General features: G+C 41.1%; 1 protein-coding gene across 13 annotated transcripts in view; it reads right to left on the bottom strand.

The window, feature by feature from the left end:
- The window catches only part of Ldah (lipid droplet associated hydrolase), a 92,717-nt gene that overhangs the window by 59,796 nt on the left and 16,397 nt on the right, over positions 1 to 16,524 (bottom strand). For 7 of the 13 annotated variants that reach the window (XM_006515202.3, XM_006515203.2, NM_001364261.1 and 4 more), the window contains exons 3-4: positions 13,653 to 13,796; positions 2,401 to 2,573 (exon numbers count right to left, since the gene is read on the bottom strand). The exons of 2 other annotated variants lie outside the window; for them this stretch is intronic. In XM_006515202.3, the coding sequence (XP_006515265.2) occupies positions 2,401 to 2,573; positions 13,653 to 13,796 (317 nt within the window). The remainder of the gene's footprint in view (positions 1 to 2,400; positions 2,574 to 13,652; positions 13,797 to 16,524) is intronic. 4 more of the 13 variants (NR_157106.1, NR_157108.1, XM_030246898.1 and 1 more) reach the window with 2 other exon arrangements.

The following is a 16,524-nucleotide window of genomic DNA, read 5'->3' as shown; positions in this document are numbered from 1 at the left end:
AGAACATATTTCCAATTTGCTGATAGAGACACTGAGATAGAGACTCAATGATTTGTCTCTTTACACAAACAAAAAATGTCAGAAACTGACTTGAGCCTAAGTGAGTAGGTAGAGACAGAGCTCACAGTCACACTCGGCCTGAGTGCTGGGAAATATGGCAGCCACAAATAGCATGAGAGGAATTTCAAGGACAGAAAAGAGACTGTAAGTGACGCCAAAGGTAACATCAAAAGCAAAGCTGCTTCCTGAATAAAAGGCCTTATCTAGGGCAAAATACAAATGAGTGGAAGTAAGAATTCAATGAATAGAGTGTAATCTTCAATTTATTGAATTCACCCAGACATAAAAGTTTATTTTCTTATATCCAAAAGGAGAAAATTAAAATCCATTTGGTATTAAAAACAGCCAGGGAGTCTATAGTTGTACTTTTTCCAAGTGCTGGTTTGAGCACTGAACGAAGCAAGCTGGCAGGAAAGGAGGCAAATTCCTAGTGGGATCCAAGACCCCGCTGGAGGTATTTTATCACACGGAGTGAAACTATTCATGGACAGGGCTGCTGTGAAGGGATCCCTTCCTCTTGCTTAGCTGCCTCATCCACGAGACTCCAGGCCTGTAGCTAAAAAACAGCCTGTATCCTCAGGGGGTCACACACACACACACACACACACACACACACACACACACACACACACACACACACGCCACATGCAGAAATAACTTGTAAATTGCAGCCACTCACTGGGTCATTTCATGTGAGCTAAAGAGCACCTTTCTGTAAAGGCTCTTAAACAGTTCACACATTAAGTTGGACTCTGTGATGTGAATGCCCCGATATGCAGTTCATAGCTGCACTTAGGAGCCAGTGGCATGAGGCTGGGTGCAGCCCTGTAGTAGAGCGTTTGCCTATCATGCTTTAGGCCCCAGTTTCACCCCCAGGATCATAACAACCAACAAAAAGACAAAGAAACCAAGCATCTGTGAAGGAAAGGATACATATGTACCTGCAAACTACAAAATAGAAAAGAATCTAAACTCATGATCTACTTAACATATTCCACAAAGACAGGCATTACCTGTCGATGGTGATGATGATGGTGATGATGGGGTACCAGTTTGCTTCTTAAAAGAGACAGGAATATTTTCTTATTTAAGTTTTTTGGAGAGTTACTGTTCTTATTTTACTGTATGGGTGATTTGTCTATCTCAGATTAGAATGTGCCTCTAACTCTACAGTCCCAGCAGAAGATCCTGTCTGCATTCAGGGAACCTGGGTTACAGGGCATTTATCATCTTTGCTTATTAGTTAGACAGGTGATTGGCATGCTAGATGCCAGCCTTAGCTCTGGGTTGTGTCATAAGTGCTGTGTCAGGAATCGTGGAAGTTCGGCTGTGTGTTGTGGCCAGTGGCCTACCTTCCTTGGAGTCATCCCACTAACTCTTCCACTTTTGCTGGGGATTCTGTTTCACTCTCAGATTCCCCAGCACCCCATACACTCGGTGCTGCTCATTCTAGGCTAGTTGCTCTCTAACAGAGAGGCAGGCAGTCCCTGTAGAGAGGGTCTTCCTTGTCCATATCCCTGCTGTTGAGACAAGGTGCTAGTATCCATACTGCAGTAGCACAACTGTGTTCTTAATGTCACCTAGCCTCAGCTGCAAGTACCCGCAGGGTGAGTGAGATACAGCAGATCAAAGGGATCACTCAGTGTCCCACTGTGCACCACACATCCAGTGTGCGTACACATGGTCAGAAGGCCCTTTCCTCCGACTGTCTTTCCAAAGCTAGTCCTGTACCATGCAGGGCAGCCTGTTCTCTGTGCTTCTCATCAGCTTCACTTCTTCAAGATCTCTGTGTGTAACATCTCTAGTATTGGTTGGATGTGTGAGGAAGGTTAGCTCTAAGCAGGACATGTCATCAGCTGACCTTGTATGTATATCTGTGCACCTTGTGCATGCAGTGCCTGTGGAGGCCTCTAGAGAGGGCATAGAATCCCTGAAGTGTAGTTACAGGCTGTTGAGAACCACCTCGTGGGCATCACACTTGCTGGACCCTCCAGAAGAGCACTCAGTGCTCTTAGCCTCTGGGCCATCTCTCACCTATGAATATTTTCAGAACACTCTTTCAATAAAGACAGAGTCCTTCCCATGTCACTCTCAGTAACTGTTCTTAAACATTACTTCATAAAAGACAGAAAGTTAAACATGACATCAGAACTCCCGAGAACCCTAGATTCAAAGAGATTCATTTAGAAAACCTCTTTCCCACTATTATTCACTGGAACATTATGGGAATTTCTTAAACACATCTTTGGTAATAGAGAGATGAGGATAAAGGTGGATACCACACACCCTTCCCTCTGCTTTCCAAAAAAAAAAAAAAATCACCTTCAAAGGCATACTTACAGGCAGCTCGGGGACTCGCTTCATCACGTGAAGGGTCATATAGGTGCCTACGGAATGGCCAATGAGTATAAGCTTCACATCCTTTGGCACGTGAGCTCTCAGAAAAGCTATTTTGTGCTCTATTTGACCATTCAGACCATAGACGTCCTCAATTTTTTGAGCATTTGACTCTTCTAGAAGCAAAAGTATGAACATGCTTTAATTAGTAAGTAAACAAGCTTATTAAAGAAGAAAAAGTATCTACAAAAATGCTGAAGCTTAAAGCAGTAACTCAGAGTTAAGTCTTTACCATGCATCCCAGGCTTCTAGTCTACTAGAGTAGCTACAGCAAGAGGCACTGACAGTAACTCGCCCTTCGCACAGAACTGGAAAAGAAGCACTATCTGAAACAGCTCGACTCACAGACGTATGTGTGAGACTGTCGGGCACAGACCTATGACGGAGAGGAGGTGAGATGCAAATGAAGGTATGTTCTCAAAGTCCACGGATTTTCAACGAGTCCATGAACTATTGTTAGTTTAGGCCAGGAGTTCTCTAACTTGATCATGTAACAGAATATTCGGGAAGGTCTGTTGGAACAGATAGCAGGGCCCTGACTCCAGAGTTTCTGACATAGTAGGTCTGGGTAGAGGGCCAAGAATTTTCTAAGTTTCCAGGAGATACAGATATGATTCTAGGATTACACCCTGGGCACCACTGGATTAAGCTTATATTCAGTGAACTACCAAAACATGTGATGCTGCCTATGTTAAATAATCTGTTTATATTTAAATAACTTAAAAGTCTTAAATAGAAACTTAAATATTAACTCATACAGTCTTGACCTATGACTTGAAATAGCCTTTCTTTCTGTCCTAACTCTTTTTCTAGAGTCTTCAAGACTTAATTAAAAACTACATTGCAGGAGTGGGTGGGTAGGGGAGTGTGGGGCGGGGGGGGGGGGGGACGGGACTTTTGGGATAGCATTTGAAATGTAAATGAAGAAAATACCTAATTTAAAAAAAAAACCCAAACAAACAAACAAAAAAAACCTACATTTGCTTAACCCCACTGTGCCAGAAAGACAATCATGGTATGTAGTTACTTACAAGTAGATATTAGCTGTTAAGTAAATGATAAACATGCTACAGCCCACAGACCCAGAGAGGGTAGGTAACAAGGGGAGTTCAAAGGTGGGGGGTGCACAGGAGTCTCCCTAGGAAGGGGAAATAGAATACATCTGCAGGTGGACTGGGGGTAGGTGTGGATGGGAACAGGAGGGATCAAATGGCATGGGGAGGGATGGAGTGAACGTATGGGGAGATGACTGGAATGGGAAGGAATGGGGGGGACAATGTGAAACCTGGTGCAGGGGACACTCCTGGCATCTATAAGGATGCTTCGTAAGGACTCCTAGCAATGAAGGATACAGAGCCCCAACAGTCCATCTTCTGCAACCAGGCAAGATTTCAATGGTGGGACTGGAATACCAACCCATTCATCTTTAACCTACAATCTGTCCTGTATGCAAGATGTGCTGGGATGATGGTGGCAGAGAACTTGTGGGAGTGGCCAGCCAATGGCGGGTCTAATCTGAGGCCCAGATCATCAGGAGGAACCCAGGCCTGACACTACTCAGATGACCAGAAACCTGGGATAGAACCAAACACAACTGGGAAAAAGAGAAAGGAAGGAAGGAAGGAAGGAAGGAAGGAAGGAAGGAAGGAAGGAAGGAAGGAAGGAAAAAAAAAAGAGAGCAAAGAAAGAATGTTCAAAGAGAAAAGAAAGAAAGAAAAAAGGGGTGTCCTGATATATTCACAGATCAGTGCCTAGCCCAGTCATGAGAGACCAACTCTGGTATCTGTTGGGAGCTGGTGCTGAGATCCACAGCCAAAGACTAGGTGAAGAGAGAGCCCAGGTTGGAGGTCTCACCTGCTCTGTCCTCTCAGAGCTTGGGAAACCCCTGAGGAAAACAGGGGAAGGAGGAGCTGTGGGAGTCAGAGTAGTTGAAGACACCTCAAGCGCATGGCAGGCAGAATCAACTAAGGGGGCTCAAGGGAGCTCACAGTAACTTAAGTGGCAGTCACGGAGCCTGCATGGGACTGCATTAGATTCTTTGCATGTATGTTATAGTTGTTGGCTTGGGTTTTTTTTGGGGGGGGGGCGGGGGGACTCCTGATAGTGGAACTGGGAGTGTCTCTGACTCTTAGGACTCTTTTCCTTCTACTGGGTTGCCTCGTCCAGCCTTGATGTGAGGGTTTGTGCCTAGTCTTATATAGTATCTTGTGTGTTCAGTTGATGTCCCTGAAAGACCTACTCTTGAGGGCGGGGAGGGGTATGTGAGTTAGGGGAGGACAAAGAGGAGTAAAAGTAGAGGAAGCTGCAATAGGGATGTACTGTATGAAAGAAAAATTTTAAAAAATTAACAACAACAAAACTACACTTGCCTTCAAGGAGATCACAGCCTAGGAAGAGGAAATATAGATTTTGTTTATTTTGCATATGTACATGTGCATGTGGGTCCGAGTGTCTACATGTGTGTGGGTACACATGTGTGTGTACATGTTTGTGGAGGCTTGAGACTGATGGTAGGTGTCTTGATCGCTCTCAACCTTATATACTGAGGCAGGGTTTCCACTAAACCTGGAGCTTGCTATTTGATTGGTCTGGCTAGCCAACTTGCCCTGGGAAGCCTGTCTCTGCCTCTGCTTTCTGGGACTGCAGTAGGGCCATCATGTCCTTTTACATGGGTCCTGGGGTGCCAAACTCTGGTTCTCAGGCGTCTGCTACAAGCACTTTACCCATGAAGCCATTTTCTCAGCCCCCCCCAATAGATTAAAAATATAATTATGACGCCCTTAAGAAGTACCTCGGAGGGCTGGAGAGATGGCTCAGGAGTTAAGAGCACTAACTCCTCTTCCGAAGGTCCTGAGTTCAATTCCTAGCAACCACATAGTAGCTCACAACCATCTGTAATGGGATCTGATGCCCTCTTCTGGTGTGTCTGAAGATAGCTATAGTGTACTCACATACATAAAATAAATCAATCTTTTTTTAAAAAAGAAGGACCTCAGAAAGGCAGTGATCATTTATACTGAGAGAAGTGTCATTATACCTCTTTCTAATTTATTCAAGAGAATACTACAAGAACACTACCATAGATGTGTATGTTTTGTTACATATCTGAAGTTGGGCATAAGTCTATACATACCTTCCTATATAAGTATAGTTAGCTACAGATTAAATATTAAGTGCATAAGTTTAACTATCGGTTTTCACACAAGCAGTATTTCTAAGTCTTTGGTGACCATAAGACTATAATTCACTGCTGTGCTCTGGGATGTGCACATCGGAGCCCTTCCGCTTTCACACAGTTATTTTCACTGGTGAATGTGACTTTCCCATCTTGCTCCACCATCACTCAATAAGGATATCCTGATAGTTTCAATCAAACAGCTTACAAGGAGAAATAAAAGGATGAAATCAGAACTTTGCATTTGAAATTCTTTGATCAAGACGGGTGTACAATTTATTCCTTGGATGCATCTTTAAAAACAATGTTTACCATACATGTATATTATAATAAAAAAAAATCTAAAAAGCCAATGAAAATTTTATTCTCAATTCATGAAGGTAGACCCAGAGTGGAATGTAAAAGACCTTTTTATGTATTATTTTATTTATAGTATTAAAAAGAGTCTAGCAATGCTAGCCATCATTTAGTAATAGAACTTTACTGTTAAATAAGTATGAATATTGACCTTAATGTTTGAAAAAAGGAGAACTTTGACATGAAGTCCCCAGGTATCTTGCTTCTATTTTACAGGAAAAACAAGTCACTTTGTTGTTACTCAAATGGGACATAGAAAGCCCAAAGGACTTTGTGGGTTCATGCTAAAGATCAGAGAAGCAGCTGGGTGAGAACTCTGGCCCTCAAGTGTTTATGCTTCCTTCACTCAGAGATCCAAATGACTTTCCTTTCACTATTATCTCTCAGTTTGCTGAGGTGAAAGGGCATGCTCACAGTTTGGGAGCTCCCAGCTCAGTGTTCTGCAAGCTCCTTGGATGGAAATGTTGGTGAGACTCTGCCAGCTCTCAGATGAGAGATGGGCATTTACAGTTATTTACAAATGCTACCTAACTTAAAAAAACAAATAAAAAAAAATCTATGAACTTCAAGGATATCTTTAAAATAATTTTAATTATTATTCTCCAAACAGAGTGTTTAATTAAAAGTCATCAAGTTATGTTTTCCTCTTGACAGGCACAAATGAACAACTAAGGATTTCAAGAGGATAAATATAGGAACAGGTAGAAATGCAGGAAGAACAAATGCTAGAACCAGTAAACAAAAACAAGAAGCACTAAGTGTCATACTGAGAAATGGTGAGGAGTTTGAAGGCTATTACTGCCTCCAGGGAGAAATGGGACAAAGTGGTTAGAAAAGGAAGTTGTCACAAACCAAGCAGGACATGGGACATTCCACCAGGACATGCATGTGGACAACACAGAAAGGAGCAGCATGCTTGGCTGTGGGGTCCAGGATGGGTGCTTGCCATGCCAACAGCCCCCAGTGCACTTAGAAAGATGCTGTCACCAGAATTGTCTAGACTTCAGGTCTCTGTTTGTCTCTGATTGGAGGATATTTCCATTGTGTGTATTCATTGAGCATCTCTCACCCAAACATCTGAAACCTGAGTGAGGCTCTTCAGCCCTCTTATCAGCCTCGGGGCGGTAACAATGTGCTTGGTTTCTAGATTCTTCTCCAGCTCTGCACTTGGAAACTTGCTTGAATTTCTAGTGGTCATGAGCACCGACCTGACTGTCCCCACCTTTGGGCGCATCTTTCCTCAAAGTTCTTCGGCTACGCACTTCCCTGGGAGGAGAGAACTTTACAAAGCAGGCTCCCTTTCTGTCTGTTAGGACTATTGGGTGTGGTTTTGTTTCTTTACAACTGCATGAGACAAATTCATCATTTATGAAAGACTATATAAAATTTTAAGGTAATGTTGCCATCTGCTAAAGCTAAACCAGTGTAATTCTGAGCTTGTGTTTTATATGTTTTGAACAAAAGACTTGAAGTAGTTGATAATAAATTTGCCACTGAGTAAGCTGTTCTAGTGAGTCAAAGCCAAAAAACATTTTAAAGTCCCAACTTGTTAACATTTTGTCTCAGTTTTTCCTGAATCATCCCTTTGTGGTATCAGAGAACATCTCCTCTGTCATTATATCCACTTTATGATTCTGTCGATGTGCTGCAACCAGAAGATTATTTCCAACTGTTCATAATCTTAACACGTGCTAGTATGAAGCCAAATGTCTGCCAACCTTTGATGTGCTGCCATAGCTCTCTTTCAGCCAACATGTAGTTTTCAGGCTATATCTTGCATGTCAGGGCACCTGTACTCAGGACCATCATCTGGGATGGGAAATGACGCAACTGTCCTGCTGTGCTCACCCATCTGCTAGGCCACACACTTGTAAGTGTGACCTTTACATTATCTCTGCTAGGTCTCGGAGCATGGTAAGGCCATGGCTACACTTGGCGTCATAGAATTTTTGGGATCCTCAGGGTACAGATGGAAAGAGTCACCTCCGAAGGTGGAGATGGGCATCTCTAGTTCTATTTAATTCTCCTGCAGCACTGCATACCATCGCCTAGATGAGGATCAGTAAGTCCATAGTGGTGATAAACTGCCCTTCTACCCAGCTACTTATCTGCTGGCCCTCTGGGCTAATGCCTCTAGATGGCACTGTTCTCATTAGGTAGCAAAGAGCTCAGTGTAATTGCTAAGTCATTAACTCATTAGTAAGTCCAGAAGCAGTCCCAACAATAAGCACTCAAGTAAGCAAGCTTCAGTTTAAAACACAAACTAAATACATTTCCTGGAAATGTGGACTTACTTAGTAGGGAAAAATCCACAGCCAAGGTATAGAAGATGCGGTCCTAGCACCAGCAGCATGAAGGCTTCTGGGAAGTTGTTAAAATACAGATTCTGATAGTGTCCCACATCTACTGAACCAGTGACTCTGAGAAGTGGCCATTTACATTCATAAACAACTTCAGTGCATGTCAGAGTTTGAGAACCCTGATTTTGCTTGATCCTTCCCATCTGTTTTCAGTTTCAAAGTTGCTACTCAGAGAGTGTTTATTTGCTTCTGATTTTCGTACAGCTTTGGATAGTTACTGTGCTGTTATTGCCATAACTAAGAATTCTCTCTATGCTATACATATGTCTTTTTCTCCATGATGAGGATGAATAAGATATGATGGCTGCTCATGACTCAGAAGTTTGAGCAAAGGGAATGGATAATTAGTTTTCACTAAGGAGCCACTAGTCTCTTATATTTAAAGAGTTTCTTGTACACAGCAGATAGTTGGATCTTATTTTTATCTACTCTGAGAGACTACCCTTTAAAGTATTCATATTCAAACTGATTACTAATACAATTAGATAAATGATCATATACAATTTTAAATCTTTAAATTTTTGATTTAATTTTTAATTATGTATATATATGAATGTCTATGTGTAGGTATGTGCATGTGAGGGCAGGTGCCTGGGGAGACCAGAAAACTGTCCTGGATTCCCTGGAGCTGGAGTTACAGGTGACTGTGAGCTGCCCAACTTGGGTCCTCTGCAAGAAAATTCCTCTTAACTACTGAGTCCTTTCATCTCTGCTAAGTGTGTTATATTTTGATGTTTTTTTTTCTTTCTCTCTTCTACTTTTTTGGGTCTTAATTGAGTATTTAACTATCCCATTTTCTTTTTATCATGTCATGGTCATTATATTTCTTTAATTAAAAAATTTATTATTATTATTATTAATTTTTTTAGTGGTTGCCTTAGAATTTGCAGTACATAATCTAAGCTGAATGTAAGTAACAATGTATCACTTTACCTTTAGTTACATAACAATGATATTAATTGTTTTTCTTCATCCTCATCAACTTACCCATACATTGCCATCACTTACTAATGGAGCAGTTATTTATAGCCACCATGTGGTTGCTGAGAATTGAACTCAGGACCTCTGGAAGATCAGTCAGTGCTCTTAACCACTGAGCCAACTCTTCAGCCCGAGCAGTTATTTAGAATAAGGAACTTTAAAAACTTACTAATTTCTTCCTTGCTTTTCTTTTTTTATATTTGTGTGTGTGTGTGAGTGCGCATGTGCACATGCACAGACACAGTCACAGACACACACACAGACATAGAGACACACAGACACACAGACACACAGACACACACACACACACACACACACACAAACACACGCATGCTCTGGTGTCTAAAGAGCAGCAGGTCTGAACCGATCAGCCATCCCTCTAACCTATGCTTCTCCTTTCTTGTTACAGATTTGAGTTTCTTCCTCCACTTCCCTTTTCTTGTAAGGTAGAACTAAAGCAAACAGTCTCCTCCATTTTTGTTTAGAAAGTCACTACTTCCCTTCCTTTCCTTTCCTTTCCTTTCCTTTCCTTTCCTTTCCTTTCCTTTCCTTTCCTTTCCTTTCCAAGTATAATTTTATTAGACTCGAAATTCTGGGTTGATGATATTTTTCTTTCGTAATTAAACATTTTACTTTATTCTCCTCTTTGTGTGTGACAAGAGGGTTCTTGGAAATTTCTTTATTGTTTTTCAAGGGTTCTATTGGTTTCCTGTAATTTCGATATGTGGCAAACAGGCGAAGATTCTGAGTATTTATCCTGCTCACTGTTCTTCAGGCTTCCTGCATCTGAGTTGTATTATGGGAGTTAAGTGCTTCCATTACTTTGGCTCCACCCTGTCCATCCTCTCCATTCTGTCCGTCCTCTCCTCTCCCTCCATTCTCTCCACCCCCTCCATCTTCTGGTATTATAATTATGCAGATGTTGGATCTTTGAAACTGCCCATAGTTCTTAGATATCTTCCTCCTCCTCCTCCTCCTCCTCTTCCTCTTCTTCTTGGTTTTTCGAGACAGGGTTTCTGTATAGCCCTGGCTGTCCTGGAACTCACTTCGTAGACCAGGCTGGCCTCGAACTCAGAAATCTGCCTGTCTCTGCCTCCCGAGTGCTGGGATTAAAGGTGTGTGCCACCACGCCCAGCTATCCTCATCTTCAAGAGCACATATTTTTTTTTTTCTTTTTTCCTATCTGCATTTCCGTTTGGGAAGTTTCTACTGATCTATTTTCAATTTCACAGATCCTTTCCTTAGCTATACTGGGCCTAATAGCAAGCCCATGAAAGCCATTTTTTCAGTGTTTTCTAGTATTTCCTTTTTATTCTTTCTTTAACAAATTATCCAACTGTCACTTGGATCACTATTCTTTTGTGGCATGTTATAGTTTATTCATTAGAGTCTCAATTTATTAATTGTCATAGTTATTTTAAACGTTCTATCTGATAAGCTTAAAGTTGGCAACAGGCACATCTGAATTTGGTTATGGTTCACAATTTGTTGTTCGGTCTTAGCGTTTTTCTCTTGCCTTTACAAAGCCTTGTAACTTTTCTGACTAAAGTTGGACATGATGTACCAGTACTGGGAACTGAAGTGAATGGATTCTTGGCATGCGGCTTTATGTTAAGGTGGCCAGGAACTGAGCTACATTTAATATTTATTAGAGGCTTTGATTTCATCCATGCCATTGTTTGTTCCCCAAAGACCTCTTTAATAGGTCCTGTAACTTGCAGTGCACACACCTTTATTATAGTCAAAGGCTATTAACATAGTGTAAAATATGGGGGCGGGGGAAGCATTCTACAACTGTATAGTTAATATAGTCTCAGGAGTCTGAGATTCTGTGCTGTGATCAGAGCCAATGCTTTTCAGATCCTTCTCTATGTGAGGCAAGAAGGCTAGCAGGCCCTTACCTCAGGTTAGACAAGGTCTGGCAGGGTCTCATCCCTTGGAGAGTAGGCTTTTGCTACTGATAATTCTTTGGGAATGATGCAAAGTGATCCCTCCTCCTGCTCCCTCCCCTAGAAGTCCTTGGAAGATATTCTCAGATAATCACTGTGTCAGTTTTACTGCCATGACAAAGTACTCACAGAGACTGGCTCCTGGTTTTAGAGATCTCAACCCACAGTTGTCTGGCCCTATTGTTTTGGGTATTGGGAAACAGACCATCTCAGCAACGAGTGGTAGAGCAAAGCTGCTGGGGACTAGGGCAGAAAAAGAGAAAGGAAGAGGACAAGGAAAAAACCATCCTCCAAGGTCATGACCCCAATGAACTTAAACTACTTACTCCACAAAAGGTTTACCACCTTTCAGGATTCCATTACATTATCAATCCCTCAATGGAGTGTTTCATTCATGAGGTCAGAGCCCTCCTGGCATACACCTATCGAAGGCACTAAAGTATGTTTGAAAATAGCTCACTGGAGACCACTCCCCAGTGGAAGAACATTTTGGGGACATTTAAAATCTAAACTGTAATTGAGAACTGGCTTATTCTTACAATCCCACCATTATGGAGGGAGAGGCAGAAGAACTGCAAGTTTAAAGACATCTTCAGCTATTTAGTGAGGTCCTGTCTTAAAACCTAAACAAGCAAAGCTGGAGAGATGGTTCAGAAGTTAAGAGCACTTGTTCTTGCAGAGGACCTGGGTTCAATTTCCAGTACCCACATGTTGGGTCACAACCAATTTGTATCTCTGATCTGACCTCCTTAGGCACCAAGCATGTTTATGGTGGATATACGTACATGCAGGCAAAACACCAAACAGGTAAAATAATAATCTTAAAGAAAAAAGAACAAACTAAAAAACAAGCAACAAAACCAAAACCAAAGTCCTAACACTGACAAAGAACTGAAGCGGGAGTTCCTGGAGGGAATACTCACGGAGCCTGGGAAGCCCCTGAGAATCCCCACGTCACTCTCCAACCTTCGGCGTTGCACCTCTGTGTGTTCTACTGGCTAAGGCTTGCCTAAGTTCTTCCAAGTGAGCTGTTCTTTCACAGCGATGCCACTGCTCCAGACTGTACACACCCTGGCCTGTCTTCTTGAGAGCCTGACATCTGGATGTGAGGACAGGAGTGATAGACTCCAAGCCCTACGGGTCAGAGATGAAACTGGAAGTCTACTACTTATTTTGGGCGAATTTTGTATTCAATCCTTTCCTTGTGCATGATGTTTGCCAGCTAAAGTTTCTGAACTGTAACCAGCAGTAAATAAATGTTCATCAGTACCTTTATGAAAAAAGTAAGTACATTAGTCAGGTCTAAGATACATAGTTCATCACTGCATTTTTACAAAGGGAAACAAAACCAAAGGCCAGTTCTCACAGGCTTCATTCAGTCTGTGCACGATGCCTGGGCTCCTGTACCCAGCAGTAAAGTACTAGAGGATCTCTTGTCTTGGTGTTAATGGGCCAGTGTTTACTTATTTTGAAGTTAACAATTTTTGATCATAATTAAATTAAAGCATTATAATTTATAATATTCTTTTCCAATTTTAAATTATAAAGCAGCAATTTAAAACATTTTACTTAGCTTCTGTATTGTACAAATTTTACCTAACAGGTACATATCATTTTAATTTGAAAAATACAATATTTACTTTAAAAAAATGAATAAAAAACATGCATTAGTCACTGGAACTAAGAGATCATCTATAAACTGTAAAGTTATGAACAAGATAAATTGGTATTATTTATCTACCTGAATACACTAATGTTCAGAGAGTATTCAGACGAGTTCACATACATAATCATAACCAGTCATTTTAAAATAGAAAATAATTACATCTGATATGATGGTGAGTGGCCAGAGTACAATTAAAAATAAATTAATCAAAACTAGTCTTGAATATCACCTGAGATCATTTGTAAAGTACAACTTTGTGTGTTGAAGTCTGTATATTAATTTCAAAGAGAATCAAGAATATATAATCATAAAGAATACAAAGGTAAAATGTTACTGTGTCTTTAATTCAGAAGAAGTGCTCTGTAAGAACCAGGAGCGAAGCAAGCCAGAAGTCCTTACCTCCCTCCAACCACCAAGGGGAAAAGCCCTTGGCAGAAGCTTAACATTTGAAGGGAATTTAAATTATGTATTCTCTTACTTAAACACTTTAGGAAAGTCAACATCTGAGAATTCTTATTGGTAAAATGCAAATATGTGCAATGCTACAGTGCCATCCTCTCCCTAACAAACCATCTAGCATACCACCACGGCACCGGCACCGGCTCTCCCTTCTCAAACTTATAAAAATGTGGCCCTGGGTCTCAAGACACAGCAGAGGCTTTTGCTTGTGAACTGTGAATGCTAACAAGCTGTTAACAAGGACATACCCTGTGGTGCTGCAAGAACCTTCTTGTCTTTGGGAGTCACCGAAAACCCAGCATGAGAGATTATCCATACCGGGAAGCGGCTCTTCATCAAAGTGTACAAGGCCTTTGCAAATGGCACGTAGAATGCGGAATAGCCTGGGTTACCTAGGGAAAGAAAGACTCAGGATTTGAAAGAGCAGTAGACCTATGCAAGGTGATGTACAGGCCAGAAAATGTGGCTCAGAGTTTTCTCACACCATTCTCTACAAATCTAGTAACATTCACATTTATACTGAGGTATCACAAGAAAGATCTTCAAGCCACAAATCAGAGCACAGAAATATCCTGTTAAGTCACCCTTATGTGGCTTCCCACTGTCACCTGGCTGAAGCCCCAAACCACTAATCCTGTCTTTATGGCATTTCAAGATCAGACCTATGGCATTTCAGATCATTATTAAGTTAAGTCCGCACCCCCCCCCCTCCCAATCTGGAGCATCTTCTGATCCAACACTGAACCTCTGCAGGAACTTTTTGTGTTGGAATCAAATAATTCAATTTATTTACTTTGTCATTTAGTCCTTTGCTAAAACATTCCATCTTATACACCTTTACACATACATACACACACACACACACACACACACACACACACACACACACACACACACACCATACAGGTGTACATGCTCATATTTTAGTAACTGGCAGGGCAAATCCTTTCTCTTTATTTAAAACTTTCTAGGCTGGTCTCAAACTTTAGTTCCACTTAAAAAATTCTTTTTGGGATTCTGATTGAAATTATATTTAATTATTTCTTCTCCTCCTCCTCCTCCTCTTTCTTCTCCTCCTTAGTTTTTTCGAGACAGGGTTTCTGTGTAGCTATGATTGTCCTGGAACTCTCTCTGTAGATCAGGCTGACCTTGAACTCACAGAGATCTGTTGGCCTCTGCTTCCCCAGTGCTGGGACTAAAGGCATGAACCACCGCTGCCTAGCTTACATATTACTTTACAAAGAATTTACTGACTGTGGCCTACCAGGAGCGTGTTCTATCCTCAAATCACATTTTTATGCCACGTAGTCAACATATGCTAGAGGCGTCACTTGCTAACCCTCTGAGCACAGGAAGATTGTACCTGAAGTTAGTGTTTACACGTTCTAACTCACTCAGTCTTCATTTGATGGGGCAGTGAGAACAAACAGGTTGTGCAATGTTTGAGACAAGGTAAAGACATCTGGGAAGAGGGAATTGCAGCTGAGAAAATACTCCCATCAGACTGGCCTGTGGGCAAGCCTGGGCTGCAATGTTCTTGATTGATGATTGATGTGGGAGTAACCAGCTCACTGTGGGTGGTAGCATCCCTGGGCTGGGTGCTATAAGAAAGCATGCTGATCAAGCAAAGGGAGGCAAGACAGTAAGCAGCTCTCCTCCATGGCCCCTGCATCAGTTTCCGCTTTGAGTTCCTGCCCTAATTTCCTTGAATGATGGAAGGTAAAGCTATAAGATAAAATAAACCCTTTCCTCCCCAATTTGTTTCTGGTCATAGTGTTTTATCACAGCAATAGAAACTAGCCATCAGTAAACAGAAGCTGTTAGAATTATTACAAGCAATGATTTAGATTCAACAGTTCTAAAGACAGGTTATGCAAAAACACTTTGAGCACAAGGTAATGGCACACTATAGAACGGCCTTTATGGCAGCGTAGATTCAAGCCCATCCTCTTATTGATTATAGGATCCTAATTAATTCTTCTTACTTTAATATACTATTTTATTATCATCAAGTAAAATGTCAACTACAATATGCTCAGTTTCTCTATTCCCACTGTATAGCTTCCATATTACTTTAACCATTACATTTGCATTGGGAACTTGCTGTTTGGAAGTCACTGTGCCATACACAGGCATACAAGGAGCTCCATGGGGTTTATACAGTATGAGGGAATATACACACATAACTAAGTGGGTGAGCTGATACACGAGTGTCATAACTCTTACAAACAAAACAAGTGTTTTGATAGGTATTCGTATATTGCGATAGGTATTAGTATAGATAGGATGTTGCGATAGGTATTAGTATAGATAGGATGTTGTGATAGGTATTAGTATAGATAGGATATTGTGATAGGTATTAGTATGACTTAAAAAACAACAAACCCAAGGTCTGAGGAAGTGACTTTTCTGAGGCCCAGACGGTAAGACAAAGGCAGTGAAGAAATAAAGAGCATAGTTACTAAAGCAACACAAGTCCCCCAGACCTTGGCTCTTCCTATTACAGTCAATACCATCATTACCAAGGAACACACATGGATTCCAAAGCCTGGCTGCACAGCGTGGAGGGGGAGACAACCTAGTCAGCATCTTGAGACTACAGTAAGAAATCTGCCTTTTAGTCGAAGAAACACAGGGGTGGTTAAGAGTTAAGGCATGATTAGGTTTCAATCATTTTTTTATTATAAGAATAATTAGAAAACATTATGATTTTGGTAATATACATAACACATAAAATAGGTAACTTCCTATAAAGATACAAAACACCACAGCTTATTCAAGAAGACTTCAATAATCTCAATGGTCCCACTAAGAACTAAAGAAAGTCAAGCTTAAAGATTAAAGATCTCATGAACAAATCCAGACCTACACGGCTTCACCTTTAAATGCTGTCAAATATTTGAAAGGGAAAAATACTATCAAGTTTATAGGTATTCTTCAAGATAACACACAAGGAAGAAATAGTTATCAACTCGTTATGTGAGGTGTATATCACCCTCATACCAAAAGCAGATGTGACTTCTAGAAAAACAGAACTACAAGTCAGTATTCCAATGAATACACATGAAAAATTCGAATCTAAAGGCTAGCAAATTGGATCCATTAAGATGTTTTAAAAAG

Source organism: Mus musculus, chromosome 12 (genome assembly GCF_000001635.26).
Source record: "Mus musculus strain C57BL/6J chromosome 12, GRCm38.p6 C57BL/6J".
NCBI classification, from domain to species: domain Eukaryota; kingdom Metazoa; phylum Chordata; class Mammalia; order Rodentia; family Muridae; genus Mus; species Mus musculus.
The sequence above is the reverse complement of the archived record's forward strand: the minus strand, read 5'-3'. Positions and strand labels throughout refer to the sequence as shown.